The sequence below is a fragment of the Typopeltis vanoorti genome, chromosome 4 (assembly GCF_054136105.1).
Source record: "Typopeltis vanoorti isolate ZY-2024b chromosome 4, IOZ_Tvanoo_1.0, whole genome shotgun sequence".
NCBI classification, from domain to species: Eukaryota; Metazoa; Arthropoda; class Arachnida; order Uropygi; family Thelyphonidae; genus Typopeltis; species Typopeltis vanoorti.
This window is the reverse complement of record NC_143552.1, coordinates 43439153-43456116: the sequence shown is the minus strand read 5'-3', so window position 1 is coordinate 43456116 and position 16964 is coordinate 43439153. Positions and strand designations below refer to the sequence as shown.

Sequence of the window (16964 nt, the reverse complement as noted above, 5' to 3'; positions counted from 1 at the left end):
CAAGATACTTGGGATGAAATATTTACGTATTAAAACTATTCACTGTGGTTATACGTGTGTTTTTAGTGATGAATTCACCACAATTTTCATTATATAAAAAGATATCCAATCCAATCCCGCAGCTGTATTTGCATTCCGATTCTGTAATATCCAAAGTACCTCCAGTTCATCTACCTCTGTTGATTGGATTTTAACGATATAGATGTGAAAACAGATTGATAAGAAAATAACTATTTATTGACTTAATGAGCACACAAAGTTTGTTACAGTAGCGAGACAACTGCAATCCGCTGTAACAGTGGGACTAGCATGAGCAATTGTAGTGTGCAACACAAAGACTGAAGTCCTAAGTAGGCGCCATCTAAGTTGGGAAAAAAAAAAAAAAAAAAAAAAAAAAAAAAAAAAACGAGAGAGAAAGCAAGTATTAATTTGGTCTTAGGATGACTGTCGCCCAAATCTTTGGCAGATTCATACCGCTATACTTGTTGAGGTTTGGAGTATGTTTCAAGGCGTTTGTTGATTCCAGGAACAATCTCTCTGACTTGTAAAAGCTTCTGTGCAGCACTTTTGTTTTTTCCAATTGATTCTGTGTGCGGGGGTATCCAAAGAATGGTCTGCTAGACCCGACTTGCCATTTGGATATCCTCTGCAAACAAGATCAACTGGAAAAAAACAAAAATGCTGCACAGAAGCCTTTACAAGTCAGAGAGGTTGTTCCTGGAATCAACAGAAGCCTTGAAACATACTCTAAACCTCAACAAGTATGGCTGTATAAATCTACCAAAGATTTGGGAAACAGTCATCCTAAGACCAAATTAATACTTGCTTTCTCTCTCTCTTTTTTTTTTTTTTTCTTTTTTCACCCCCCAACTTAGATGGCGCCTAATTAAGACTTTAGTCTTTGTGTTGCGCGCTACAATTGCTCCTACCAGTCCCACTGTTACACCGGATTGCGGTTGGCTCGTTACTGTAACAAACTTTGTTTGTGTACTCTGAAGATGCTGGACAGAATATCAGCAATTAAGTCAATAAATAGTTATTTTCTTATCAATCTGTGTTCGCATCTATACCGTTAAAATCCAATCAACATGTGCGACGAACACATAAGCTTTCAACATAGTTCATCTACCTCTGTTCTCATATCAGTTCCTGTCCTGTCTGCCATAACAATATCTTTACTCAGATGATATACACTTGCTTGTTAAGCAGTCACTCAGTAGCTCAACAATTTTGCCTGCCTTTGTCACCTCTCTGCCATCTGCACTTATTAAAGTTATCCTTCCAAAGTCATTCTTCTTCCTATTTGCCACATAAAAACTTTTTGGGATTTCTTTTCACTTTCCTAGTTATCTTTCTCCTTATATCTTCCACAACATTTTCTTTTTTTGCAGCTCATGCTTAATGATACCACTCATCCAATTCCTACCCAATTTACACTTCTAACCTTGGGTATACAGTGTGATACTGCTTCCTCTAGATACCTCTTAACATCCATTATGCTTTGTCCATACTGGCAACTATTTAAATCATATTTTTCATGACTATCCCCCATGCACTGTGAACATCCTTCCATTTCCTTTCCGATCTTCATGCCATGGTACAGCTTCAAGCTGCCTCCTATATCATAATCACCTACCTTGTAATTCCACATATACCCCCCCCCCATCCTTCTTAACTGAAATTTCTGTGTTTTGCTACCTCCAAGTCACGGTCAAATGATCACTTCCCTGACAGAAGGCAATGTAGCCACCACAGTTATGGACAGGTCCTGATCCTATAACCAGATCCAAAACTCATACCCCAAGTCACATTCTGCTTCAAGTAATTATCTCTCGATAAGTGTATAAATTCCATTCTCTTCCTGCCATGTGATCATTCCTCCTTCCAATCTTGAATGAGAGATATGGAATTGCTGGAATGATAGTGAAAGTCTGGCCATCCCATTCTCTATGCTCAATATCTCTTGATTGTGAGGATACATAAGAACTGGTGTACTATAAAAATCAGAGATATGACAGTTTTATAGCACATCCCACACTGCACTGCACTAATAGAGAACTATCAGAAAAGCATATTTTAGAGCTTGGACATCAACTTTTTTGACATAAACACATTACAATCACTGTTACTCAGCATCCAAAAAAATTAGAAATTCTCTTTTGTTCAAGACATTACTTAATGAACAGCTATTAATCCTGTACAAATCACAAATCCACCCATCCACTGAATACTGCTTGCACATGTGGGGAAGTACTTCTAAGAGTTCCCTAAAAATACTCGATGCAATACAGAAGACAGCAATCAGACTGATTAACAATTCACCTCTTACCAACTCCCTCCAACCAACCACTCTCACATAGGCATTTAGTATCTACTAAATGCATCTTCTATAAATATTTCCATGGTAAATGTTCATCAGAACTATCATCAACAATTTTCCCCCTCTCTACTAAATCCATTGAAACACATAGCAGCTACCATCCAACATCTCTTTACAGTCAAACTCCATACTCACAGAACGAGTTTCTCTTCCTCCTCCTTCCCTCCCATATGTTTCCAAAGGAATACAATTCAAATCTAATTTGAACAAGTTCCTTGTTTTCTTCCCATACACGGTATTAACATACTATAGGCTAATCACCAACCTCGTGTATGGGCCCAACAACAAAAAAGCAACAAGAGGCCTATTGGTCTCTTTCTCGCACCAGATCACACCTTCTGGGTCCCTAGGTCTATAGCAATGTGAGAAAGAGGCCAATAGGCCTCTTTCTCACACTGCTATAGATCTGGGGGCCCAGAAGAAGATATGGATGACATGAATCAGCAGATTAGCACAATGAGGGCAGGCCAAGCAATTACCATGGAAGACTTCAACTATGGGGGGGGGGGATGACAGATTGAAAAGAGCACGTGGCAAAATGGAAATGGAATTTATAGTTACTGAGGGATAATTACCTGAAACAGCACAGAAGTATGAGAGTGTTGGTTCTGGTAAAACTGTAACCATGGTAGCAATTCTACCTCTGATCGAGGAAAGTGACAATTCAGACTTATCCTGGGAAGTTGCTCAACATATGGAATTTTCAGTATGATTATGAAAGGGTTTATGTTAAACTATAAAGCTGGCAATTATGGCAAGTAAGAGAAAGAATGATTAAGAAAAGATAACTTTACTCGGTGCTCATGGTAAGAAAGTGACAGAAGCAGAAGAAATAGTTCAGGTACTAAGTTATCACTTTGCAAGGATATATCATGAAAGTGGTATTGCATAATCTAAGAATAACTGGGGAATCTGCTAGTGCTGATAAAGTTTCTGTAGACAAGTTTCCTGAAGAATTGCAAAGGATAATTCAGGAGGACGATTATGACAACCAGCAACTATTCAATGTCGATGAAATTGGTCTCTTCTGGAAGTGTATGATAACAAAATCTCCTAGCTAAAACTAAAGCATCTCAACCAGAATACAAAGTATCTAAAGATCGTCTTACACTTTTATTAGAAGGCAATGCAGAAGCGACTTTAAACTCAAGCCTATATTAGTTTATCATGCGCAAAATCCAAGATCTAACATTATTGAAGAAATCAGTACAATTGGAAAAGAACTTGGATTTAATGAACTAAATAATGAAGATGTGAGAAACTTGCTTGATTCCCATTCAGAACATTTAAGCGAGAATGATCACCTTCAACTAGAACAGCGTGCATATTAAGATGATAAGGAGTGCGAACAAGAAGAGAATGTTACGACCAAGAAGCTAACTGCAAAAGAATTTCAGCTAGTTTTCAATCACATTGTGTATGCTAAGGAAATTTTGTTTAATGCTGATCCTGATATGGAACGAAGCTTCGAAGACTGCCGAAATCTTAATAAAGCTATCGCCAATTGCATGACAAGATGAAAAAGTCAAGCACGATTCAAAACATCTTTACTTAATTTTTTTGTAAAAAAGGAGCTAAATCGAATGTTTAGACATTAAATAAAAATTTAAACAATTGATTTTTTATTAACTTTGATGATTTTATCCTCTAATATAGCTTATACTGTAATTTTTTTTCTAAATTTATGCCAACTGATGGATGAATTATAATTATTCCTATTGTTTATTGTATTCACTTAACGTGATTTCGATTAGCGTGCATTAATCGATGGATTAATTAATCATGTTAAGCAAGATTTTCCTGTATTCATATTTTATAAGGTGATAGCAGAACTGAATAAAGGAAATGACTACATTATGATACTGCTGGACTTTGCAAAGACATTTGACAGAATACCACATGGAAAATTATTACCTAAGAGTTGGAGCAAGTGGGAATGGATATGGGGATGGTGGCATGAATGGAGGGGGGGTAGACATCAGAGTGGTGTATGGAGTGGAATCAAGGCAAATGAGGGAGACTACTGGAGTGTCTCAAGGCTCTGTACTAGGACCACTACTCTTTAATTTGCACATTTAATGGCATAGCAGACGATTTGGGGGAGACAATCAGTTGTTCGCTGATGATGCAAAACTGGGGAGGGAAAGTAGTTGATAAAGATGATATACATATCTTGCAGGATGATTTAAATACCATCAATATGATACATATTTGTATCATATTGATGATACTAGATTACAGGAAATTGATGAGGCCAGGGATCTGGGAGTGATGGTGGACAGAGATTTGAAATTCAGAAGACATTGCAAGAGTTGGCAAAATAGCTCAGAGGATTACTTGTATATTGAAGAATACATTGACAAGTACAGATAGAGAGGTTATTATCTCTCTCTAAATCAATGATTTGGCCACATGTTGCACAAATCTGTGTACAGATTTGGTCACCTGCATTTCTAACGGACCAGGAGGTGGTGAAGAAGATTCAGAGAAGAGTGATCAAGCTTGTGACAGATCTGCGGGATGTTCTCTATGAGGATAAATTGAAGGTGTGTGGGTTGCAGAGTGTAGCTGACATACAGAAAACAGAGGATGTAATAGAAACTTATAAGTTACTAAAGGGATTCTATAAGCCCGACAAAAGAAATTTTTCAATACACACATAAGGAAAAAACAAAGGGGGTCATACTTGCAAGTTGTCTAAGAGTGTGTGGACCAGGTTGGATTGGATTGCCAAAGGTGGTTGAGTACCCAAACAGCGAATAAGTTCAAGAAGATGTATGATAGGTATAGTGTTAATGGATAGTGTGGGTCTCTCACAATGAGTCTTTTGACTCCATGGAGCACCCATATAAATAAAAATAGATGAAATAATGACCAAGCACATGTTAATACAGGGAAACAAAAAATTTGTTTACTTCTTAAATAATCAATGAAACATCTATATACATACATATATTTACCACATACGTATATGTAAAACTTAACCAATACTATATTCCATGTTTCCTTTTTAATTGTAATGACATTTCCTTTGTATATTGCATATAGCATTGGCCTGAAGCAATTAGCTGTAACTAATACACTGATATTATTAAGCCTTTAGATATCGTATATCTTTATTCACTCTGAAGATGCTCTTAAATTGCTGTAATTATGGATAGGAGTTTTAGTACACTTTCTACACAGACAGTACACAAAAGAGGATAGATCCCATGTTACATTCCCTCATTACAACACGATCCCAACATAAATAATGTAACAATTTGCAATCATCCAGGACTGATCTGTTATTCCTTACTGAATTTAAGCTTGTAACTACCATAATTATTGTGTTAACTATGTGTTGCATATTTCCTACTACCACGAAGATAATATTACTTGTATTCAGTTCTTCCAATGCCCCATACCAATGGAACTCAAATCTAGAATCCTATTTTCTGGATAAAACAGTCTTCATACTCCATCCCACTCAAAATTTCTGCCCATTATTCAAACCCTGATTTTCAAAGTATCAAGGAAGTTCAAGTAGAAATACAGTACATCACAAGCAGCCTGGGACTTCAGTTTAAGTCTCAAGCTAATTCTTGAGCCAATAGGTTTCATTTTGGCAATGTAAACATTATTTAAATTAAGGGGATATTAAATCCCACATTGTTTCAAAACCGAATAAGAAACTCAAAGATCGGAATTAAAGAGTTTCATGCCGAATATAATAACTATAAAAGTATCGGTGACTAAGCGTAAGCTAAAGCACGTAGTACAAACTAGGGCAACTCGTAGCAAAGGTGGGGAAAGTTCTGATCGCTATTCTTAGTATTTTAAATAATGTAAAACCCATCTCCTAGGAGATGGGTGATGTTATACATTATGGTGGGAGGTCACTACACAGACCGGTTTCGATCTTTATTGAGATCTCATCAGTGAGTAGCTAGACCAAAATATAGTACTAAGGGTATAGCGAAAAGAACTTATATACTCTGCTATATGAGTTGTCAAAAAGGTGCACCAATAAATTATTTAAAATAAAGAGCCAATAGGCTTCATTTCGGCAATGTAAACATTATTTAAATTAAGGGGATATTAAATCCCACATCGTTTCAAAACCGAATAAGAAACTCAAAGATCGGAATCAAAGAGTTTCATGCTGAACATAGTAACTATAAAAGTATCGGTGACTACTAGCGTAAGCTAAAGCACGTAGTCCAAGTATGTAGTACAAACTAGGCAACTCGTAGCAGAGGTGGGGAAAGTTCTGATTGCTATTTCTTAGTATTATATTTTGGTCTAGCTACTCACTGATGAGATCTCAATAAAGATTGAAACCGGTCTGGATAGTGACCTCCCACCATAATGTATAACATCATACATCTCCTAGGAGATGGGTTTTACATTATGGAAAAAAAAATACTAAGAATAACGATCAGAACTTTCCCCACCTTTGCTCCGAGTTGCCCTAGTTTGTACTACGTACTTGGACTACATGCTTTAGCTTACGCTAGTAGTTGCCGATACTTTTATAGTTACTATATTCGGCATGAAACTCTTTGATTCCGATCTTTGAGTTTCTTATTCAGTTTTGAAACAATGTGGGATTTAATATCCCCTTAATTTAAATAATGATAATTGTTAATAATTTTATTATTGTAAATACTTCAGTCTGAAACTAACAGGCCATCATGAATGCATAAGCATATTCCCAAGGTGAAGCATAAACAATGGAAAGTTATTTCTTTTTACATATCAGAGCCATGTGTTAAAGTGCCACCATATAGCACATGGTAGCAAAATAAAATAAAGGTATTTATTTTTACATTTAGTTGTAATTTTAATTTTATTTTATTTTGCAACCATCAGCTGTATGGTAGCATTCCAACATGTGGCTCTCAGATCTGTAAAAAAGGAACATTCCATTCATGCTTCATCTTGTGAATGTGTTTGTGCACTGATGATGATAGCAATAGTGAATATTTCAATCTGATATGTACATATACATAATTTGCTTCAGATGTTATTCAATACGAGCATTAAGGTTCTTTGCCTGTTATAATAATTTGGGATTCTGGGCAATATGCAAGACAGAGCATGATGTCACTTTCAAGAAAGCAACAGGTCTCTCCCACCCCCCCTCCAAAAAAGTACAGTACTGAGTATGACCAATAATGTTTATTCTACTACCCATGCAATCTGAGATCCTAAAACCCATCTCTCTTTTGAGGGAGAAAGATATTCCGCCAGCTGAGAACCAACAGTCCAGATATATCATCTTACTATATGAAAAACAATGCATTCCACAACCAAAACAAACAGTTGTGTAATATGAACAATTATTCCTTGGAAAATGCAAAATAATTGCACTACATAGATGAATTAGTTTTTTTTTTATTTTGTATAAAAAGTGCCAGATAAACTATTATAGAAGTCTTTTTCTAAATTATAAGAAGAAGTCTTTTTCTAAATTACTTAGTTACCAAACATTAAAAAAAAAAAGCAGTCTTAATAATATATAGTTATATTTAGTAGAAGCAATTTCAATGTGTGTTCTTACATCATAAGTATGTTTTCACATATCAAAGCTTTCTCCTAAACCAGTTTCTTCAAGAACACTAAAACAATGTACTATATTAATATAACACAAAGTCTGACCAAATGATTGATCTGTTTTATACTTATCTTGTTCCAATAATATACAGTGCAAAATTTGAATTCTAAGACACTTCTAATTTTGAAGTTTCCAAAATTACAATTAAAATTCTTAATAATATATATATTCTTGTAAACAAAAATCAAAAGATAAAGATTCTCCTAATATTGAAGATTAAAGTAACAAAACAATCTATGGGCATGTTAACAATCTTATTACTGTCTGTTCACTCTTCTTTAGAGATAGCTTGATTCAGGAATCATAACTTTATTAGAGAATGATTCAGAAAATATAATGGTAGTTTTAATTTTTTTTTCCAATGGATTTTTGTTATTGATAGATGTTTGTTTGATGAATGAAACTTTTGAAATTTCTTTGCCTATAACATATAAGTAACAAGTATTTTTGAGGTCATAAATTCAAGTTTCATTGCAGTGTTCATTTTGTTAAAAATTTTACTTAGCTCAAAATATTCATAAGGATAATTTGTAACCGCTTATGTTTAAAATAATGTTTAGTCTCTGCCAAAAGACTACAGCTGTATTTCTTACTGAAATTGTTTAATGTTATTGTAGCAGCATTTTTAAAATCAAAGTTAAAAAATAAATTTTATTACCTCTTTTATATTTTATTTTAACTTTGGAAAATTAAAGATTTTTTTAACATTTCCATGAAACTGCATATATTATGAGGGTCTAGTAGTTTGTGCTTTTACAACTCCAACTAGTGCAGGACGTATTGTTCTCTCTTTCAACTTATAGCCCACTTTGGTCACTTGTGCTACAGTTCCTGGTTCTCTGGATGGTTCCACCTGTTCAAACAAGGCCTCATGCATGTTGGGATCAAATTTCTCACCAAGAGGATTCATTTGAATCAGCCCATGTCTTCGGAATACTGAATGCAACTGTGCTTCAGTCATACGGAGTCCTTCAAAAAGATTTTTCAGGTGGGCATTTGCTTCTGTTAAGGCATCCTTTGGTACACTTTCTGTTGCTAACTGTAGAACATCGGCCACTTCCAGAAGATCCTTACAGAACTTCTGAATTCCAAATTCTTTAGCTTCCTGAATTTGCCTCTTCATTCGCATTCGAATATTTTCATTTTCTGCTAGTGATCTTTTATATTTGTCCTAGTTTTAAGGAGAAAAGTTTATTTCATTATATTTAAATAGAGAAGAAAAAATATCCCCCCCCAATACTCACATCGTTGTCAAGGAAATGGGAAAGATTTTACCATTACGACAAACATTTTAATTTTAGGTCACTTCATAAATGACAAATTGCAAACACATATTTAAACACACTAATAAAAAAATTATAATAATAACATAACTATTAATATAACTGTGAATATAATTAACAGTTATAATATAAATGTTATATAAATGTTAAAAATTATATATAAAAAATTAAAGTTATATAAATGTTAATAATATAATAATATAACTGTCTTAGTCTTTACCTGATATGAATAGAATATACAGCCAAATATATTTTCTTCAATAATATCGAATAATTATGTAAATATTAATGACAACAAAATCAATGTGTGTTTTTTTTTCACATGCAAATGAAATAGCTATAAATATTACACACACACTTCAATGAAAATAACAAAAATCATTTGTCACCTAAAAACATTCAGAAACATCAATGCCACAATGGGATTCACAAGGCCAATGGAATTATAGTCAACAGCAATTAAAATGTATTGTTTGCCTGTTGTGCTAATACACACACACACAATGTATATATAAAACCCTCGCATTTCTGAGAAGAAAATTCCCACCATCTCGAATGAGACCAACTCACTCAACCTTCAGTTGAAAAGCCTAAGGCTTGTTAGGTTGGAGACACTATCCACACAACCAAAATGGATATGGATATAAGAGAGAGAGAGAGAGATGCTAACCATATATAGTATACCATACAATGACCCTTCTGAATTGGAAAACTTCCTAAATACAATGCAAAATTCATGGAAATCACAGCCGATTTTTTCTTATAATTTCTTGGGTATCTCCATGCAAAGATTCATCATGGGAGACCCACTCTAATTGTTCATATTCATACCTTTTCTAGAACTCATTCACTGATGAAGCACTCATGATCACCTCTGGCAATGCATTCCACCCATTCACCACCCCATAATCAAAAATCTTGTCCTAATGCTAACCACACTTTTCCTGATCATCCTCTGTATTCCCTGGTTAACAATATTCCAGTAATTATCCTGTCCTGACCACCTGACACACTTTTAAAACTATTAGTGCCATTTCCTTCAAAATTATCTACTTTGGGAGGACACAAATCGCTTATCATAAGTGATATTCTGCCCCACATTTTACCCTTTCTATCCAACTGAAATATGCTATACCCTTCTATTCTATTCCTGTCAGGACATCATCTACTGCCAACTATGTTTCATTGATTCCAATAATCTCTGGACAGGCTGGAGCTATAAATGACACCAATTCATTTCCTTTATTCCTGATACGCCTGACATTTGTATAAGGAAACATCACTGCATCGTCAGTATTTCTATACCTATTATTATTACTTCCAGATTCCATTTGACTCTGCAATATACCATGCATTTGCTCATCTCCACAAACAGACACTCCATGCTACCATCCATCCTAGCAAACTATTTTCCCTGCCCTAACACTTGCTTGAGATGTCTATCTATATCCTTCCTAGTGCAAATGCTATCCACCTCTCACATTCAGTTCCCTTCTATCCTCAAATTTCACTCCACATATTCTAGGCCTCTGTTTTGACACATTCTCACTATCATATCTGGGCAATATGCACTATCTTCCTGATACTTTTACGCTGCATAATTCATTATATTAACCTCAGATCTCTAACCACATTAAGCATATAATATCATCTGCATAGCATAAATTGCTGAGACTAACATATCCAATTTCAATATCAGGTGTAATGCCACTTTCACTCATAACATGATCCATATAGATAATGAAAAACAGTGAAGATAGTATTATACCCTTGTCTTATACCTAATTTTACATTATCTTCCAACACCTCTAATTCTAACTATTGAGTTATTGTTTCTGTACAGTGTCTTATTTAGAATTAAAGGTGCAGGAAGATGATGTAAAATTCAGGTATAAATAGGACAAGGGTGTATATTATCTTCACTGTTTTTCATTATCTATACGGATCATGTTATGAGGGAAAGTGGCATTACCTCTGATAATGAAAATGGATATGTTAGTCTCAGTGATTTATGCTATGCAGATATTATTGATATATGTCTTTTCCAGCAATACAAAACTGAAATGCAGATCCTTGTTTATTCCTATGATATTCTGAACTATTTTTCTTAATGTTCATAGACACTGCTATAACAGGGACACTAAATTCTATCTATAGTTTGCCTGTCTCTCAACACAGTTGAGAGACAGGCAAACAATACAAATTTTCTACACAGGATATGAACTGAGATCTTTACAACCAAGAGGCATATAGAGGTTTTAACTAATCTTCAATATATGTTATTTAGTTTTAGATATATTTTATATAGTATATAACTTCTACTTTATTAATTATATCTTTTTGCAATAAAACTTGATACAGATGGAAATAGTAATAACAATAGCTGGCACATTAATATACTGTCTCTACCACTCTCCTAATTCTGAAAAGACTGTAAATCCCTTGACTTCTTATTCTTGAAAGTTGACTTCTTGCAGTCTAAGTATCCAGAAATAGTGAAGTCGTATTTCATGAAAATTTTAATGTCCATAATTCCAACTAGCTCCCTTTTTCCAATTTTACTCACCAAGTTGATCCTTGGAAAGAGAAACGAAAGAAAGAGAAAACGAAGTAGCTGCTGTCTAATCCTCTCCACTTTTCTCACACTAAATCTTTTCTCAACCAGTTCTCCTTTCAGACACATTTAAAGGAGAACCTGTATCTTGCTCTCCTCGATAACTAAGACCATAATTTTGTACAATTCTAGAATGTCCTCCTCTTCGACATCATGTCCTCTGTCATTATGACAGCACCAGGTGGGATGACCACCAGGACCTCTCCTTTATGTGGCAAAACTGCTGTTCCTATATCTAGATCCTTGCGCTGATTGTTATTACAGAAATTATCCATGTTGGAATGAGGACCTTCCTTCCTAATTAATATCCAAGCTTCCATATTTTTAACACATTTACAATGGCAGTCCAAGAAAGAAATCAAGCCACTTGAGACAAAACTTCCTACTCAGCCTCCAAGTCATACTATCAATAGCTGCAAAACAACCATAAACAAACTGGAGTCTGACCTTGAGAGAATTAAATGCAGAAAACTTGCCTTGTGCACAAATGGTAGTCATGCTTTCTTTCCCTTGCAAAGACCACTGGGTCCAATTTATCTCTGTGCGACTACCTAATTCAGATGGCACTACTGCAACAACACCTAAAATCAAAACTGATCCGGTCATCCTTCTCTTCCCTCTGCTGATCATAGATGACCAAAGCAGATCAACCTCCAATTATACTAGGAACAATGCCTCCTGCAAGCCTTTCATCAAGATAAAAGAATCTTGAACAGCCTAGATAGATTTCTGGTCTTCATATCCCTCACAACTGCACTTAAGAGATGTGCTCCTAAAACTAATGCCCTTTATCATCTCCACACCCTATTATACTCAGCAAGCCCATATTCGGCCTATTCCAAAAAAGATAAATGTCTGCATCAAACTATCAGCCTGCTGCTCTCATCTTGGTGCTCCCTAAAGTAATATAGAAAGTAATCAGTGACCACCAGTATGGATTTTACCTAAATCACCTGCCTCTGGACACATGCTATGGAAAGGTTTGGAGAAACTTGCTGTTGACACCTAACCTTTCCAAAGCATTTGATAGGGTGAGGTAATGAGAACTTCTCAGGAAACTGCAATCTTATGGTTCACATTCTACCCCCTTGTTTCTGGGTCAGCAGTTTTCTCTTGTGCTGTTCACTCCATATAAATGGTAGATGTTCTCCCTTCAGAGTTCTCTACTAATGCATGCATTCTTCAGAGTTCTGTTATATTACTCCCTCTCATTCTCATATATATAAAAGAGCTTGGCATCAAATCCTATCCATGGTTTTGATAATGACAGCCATTTCGATTCTTTCCATTGAAATATCTTGCAACACTCAAACATCCCATATTTAAGATCAACAAACAACAGCTGTAATACTCATCTCAATATCATTCTTCAATACGATGACAACCTAAACACTTTGTTCTTTCAAATCACAATTCTCTCTTTCCTATTATAAAAAAGACTTGTTTTTTTTTTTTCCCTTTATCCTTGACAGGTCTACTCAACAATCCTAATTGCTCGGTTTTTGGACTGCCACTTAGCTCTAGCCTCACAAGGAACATTGCAAGCAAGATCTAAGTTTGATTCTTGTTATGATGAGACAAATCTTTATGTGGGCTTATTTCAATCGAAGGTGAGTTAGCCGATCTCATATGGAGAGAGCAGGATTTTTTCCTCCTGCAAACTCAGGTTTTTCATCACACACCTACAGGCAAATCAACCATGAGAACACAGAACACATGTAATTTACAGAAAAACAATACTATTGTTAGTTGTGGACAGTAGATGGCATTGATGGTAGTAGTGTTGTGTGTAGTTGGTGAATTAAGTAGTAGAGGAGACAGAGAGAGAGAGAGACAACTGTAGTGAAGTAGAGTGCCCTCCTGCAATAAGTCCTTGGAGGAGTCAGTTGGAAGTTTTTCCACTTGGTTATACTATAAATTGGTATCTTTAATTTATAGCATAACCAAGTGGAAAAACTTCCAAGAACTATCTCTAATCCAGAGAATTTTAATAATAAGGTGTGACACCTTTTGGATATTCATATATGAAAATATGACCTGCATTACTTCAACTTTAATATCACCTGTGGGTCTGGCTCCCACTGATGAGATCTCAATAAAGGTTGAAACTGGTCTGGGGTCACCCTTTCCATAATGCATAGCTAACATGTCTGTAAGGATGTGTGCTTTGCATTATGGGTTACTAAGGCAAGTGATGTGAAGTCATTAGCTTCCACATACGAGTTTCCCAGTCCTGAAAATACTTAAGGCGCAAACTTTGTTTGCTTACACTTGGATAAAATATATAATTTCTTGGTATCTTTAATTTATAGTTTAACCAAGTGGAAAAACTTCTAATAAATTTTGCCTTCACTAAAAACCTAACAAATCCCTCCCACAATCCACCACAGAGAACTACAACAAAACAGTCACCATCCCATACATTAAAGGCACATCCAAAAAAATTTCTAGAATTCTTAATAAACATGAACTATGCACCACATTCAGACCGTGTAGCAAATTAGTAACCCTTATCCGTTCACCCAAGGACAGCATCCCCCCTTTATCACATCCAGGAGTCTACGAAGTACCCTGCTCCTGTAATCAAGCCTACAACGGTCAAACAGGAAGAACTGTGAACATCTGCATCAACGAACACAAAAGATACATCCGGCATTATCACTATGGCAAGTCAGATCTAGCAGACCATGCTCAGGATACCCCTGCACACAGGATCAACTGGAATAACACAAAAGTACTGCACAGAAGCGCTTACAAGGCAGAAAGATTGTTCTTAGAGGCAACAGAAGCTCTGAAACACACATACTCCAAATCTCAACAAATATGGCTGTATAAATTTGCTTAAAATCTGGGAGACAGTCATCTTAAGAAAAAAGTAGTACCGGTTTTTTTCTCTGTTTAGAACTCTAGTCTTATGTGATAGTTGCATTTTTTTTCCCCTTCCAGATAGAAGGCCTCATGTCAGGATTCTAGTCTTTGTGTTGCTGCTGCAGTTTTGTTTAACTAGTCTGTTGTTTACACCATGTTGTCATAGTCTCATGTATTGTGACAAACTGTGTTTTTGTGCTCTGAAGATGCTGGTTATAACACTAGTGAAATATCAGCAATAAGTTAATAAATAATTATTTACTTATTATTCTGTGTTCTAATATATACTGTTAAAAAATAAACAACACGTATGACTTTTATACCACACGATGGTGGTATAAAAGTCTTACAGTGGCTGCACTGCATAGTTCAGAAAGCCTGGAGAGAGGGATGAATTCCCGATAATTGAAGAACTCTAATAGTAACCATATATAAAAAGGGAAATAAAACTGAATGCGAGAATTACAGAGGTATTTCCCTACACTCAGTAGGGAAACACTCAGTAGGTATTTCCCTACTGAGTGCTCCTGGCAAGATCTATGCAAGTATACTTGAGAAACGGTTGAGAAGAATTGTGGAAGAAAAGCTTGGTGAAGAACAAGCTGAATTCAGGCCAAACAGAGGCTGTCAAGATCAGATCTTCACTACGACAAATAGTCGAGAAAGCATGGGAATATAACAAAGATCTATATTCAAGTTTGGTCGATTTGGAAAAGGCATATGATAAGCTGCTAAGAGAGAAGCTATTCAATACGCTGCAGTTATATGGTGTCAATGGGGCATTATATCAAGCAATACTTAGTCTGTATTTGAGTTGTAAGTCAGCAGTTAGAATTGAAGGAAGTACAAGAAGATGGTTTAATGTTAAATCTGGTGTGAGACAAGGATGTACATTATCCCCTCTGTTATTCATTATCTATATGGATCACATTATGAAGGAAAGTGGTATTAAACATGATATCAGAATTGGAGATGTTAATGTCAGCTCTTTGTTTTATGCGGACAATGTTATACTTCTAAATAAATCCGTTACAAGTTTGCAAGATTCCCTGACTAAATTGAATAACTGTTGCCTTTTTAATGCTGACCTTCATACCATATCTATTAAGGTCTGCATTAAAAAGGCAATGAAAATAGGTAGAATCGTTGAAAATGACAAGTGTGTTGTGAACGGGGAACCTGTGGAACAAGTAAGACATTTCAGCTACTTCGGCATGATTTTTACGGAAGATGGTAAATTAAATATGGAAATAGACAACAGAATTAACAAAGCTGATATGGTAGGAAGTCAACTGAATAAATTTATATGGAATAAGAAAGAAATTAGTCAGAACACTAAATTAGTGGTATACAAGACAGTGTTCAAACCAGTTTTAACTTATGGATCTGAAAGCTGGGTCAGAAGTAAAACACTTGACCAAAGACTAGAGACCGCAGATATGAGAGTCCTGAGAAAGATTAGAGGCGTGAACAGATGGCATCAATGACAATATCATATTAAAAACGAGGATATTAGAAAAGAACTTGACATTGTCAGCATCCAATAATGCATTAGCAGAGCTAATCTCGGGTCGTATGGTCACTTAAACAGAATGGGCCAGGAAAGATTAGCAAAACGTGTTCTCTGCCAGGTTGGCAGGAAAACGACCCAGAGGAAGACCAAGGTATAGGTGGATTGATATGGTACAAAGTGCCTTAGATGAGTAATGATGTAAATTTGTCATGTAGTACTATCATATCCTGTACACCCCTTGAGGGTACATGTTAGGAATTTGATGATGATGACATTTCACTGAATTTCAAATCAGCATCATCATCAGAGCACAAGATAGCATGTATACAAAACAGTGAGTAAGTGAAACAATTTAATTGTAACAGACAAAAGATCTGAAGTCCTGTGTTGTGCTCTTGTAAAAATAATCATATTAAAAATTCTGAATATTTTTTACGTATTAATTTTGCTTGTTAGTTTTTGTTTTCATACACGCAGTGTCTGCACTTGTGATGGATGAAGTATTATGTTAGAAGTAATATGTAAAGAAGTAAAAATATTGAAGTACTTACTTAATTGATTATTTGTATTATTTATAAGAAAGTTTGTAGTATTTTTAAATGTTGAATTTTGTGTTTGTGAAAGACTTTCTTCAGCGCTAGTGGATACAGCGAGTCAGCCATATTATTACAATGCGTAGTTTCTGACGTTGTTGAAGTGCGCATGCT

At 35.4% G+C, this 16964-nt stretch overlaps 1 protein-coding gene across 1 annotated transcript in view; it reads right to left on the bottom strand.

Moving 5' to 3' along the window:
- Positions 1 to 7866: 7866 nt before the first annotated feature.
- The window catches only part of Roe1 (grpE protein homolog, mitochondrial Roe1), a 49781-nt gene continuing 40683 nt past the window's right edge, over positions 7867 to 16964 (bottom strand). Inside the window, exon 3 of the mRNA XM_090391113.1 lies at positions 7867 to 9150. Coding sequence (XP_090247239.1) covers positions 8707 to 9150 — 444 coding nt within the window. The 3' untranslated portion in view covers positions 7867 to 8706. The remainder of the gene's footprint in view (positions 9151 to 16964) is intronic.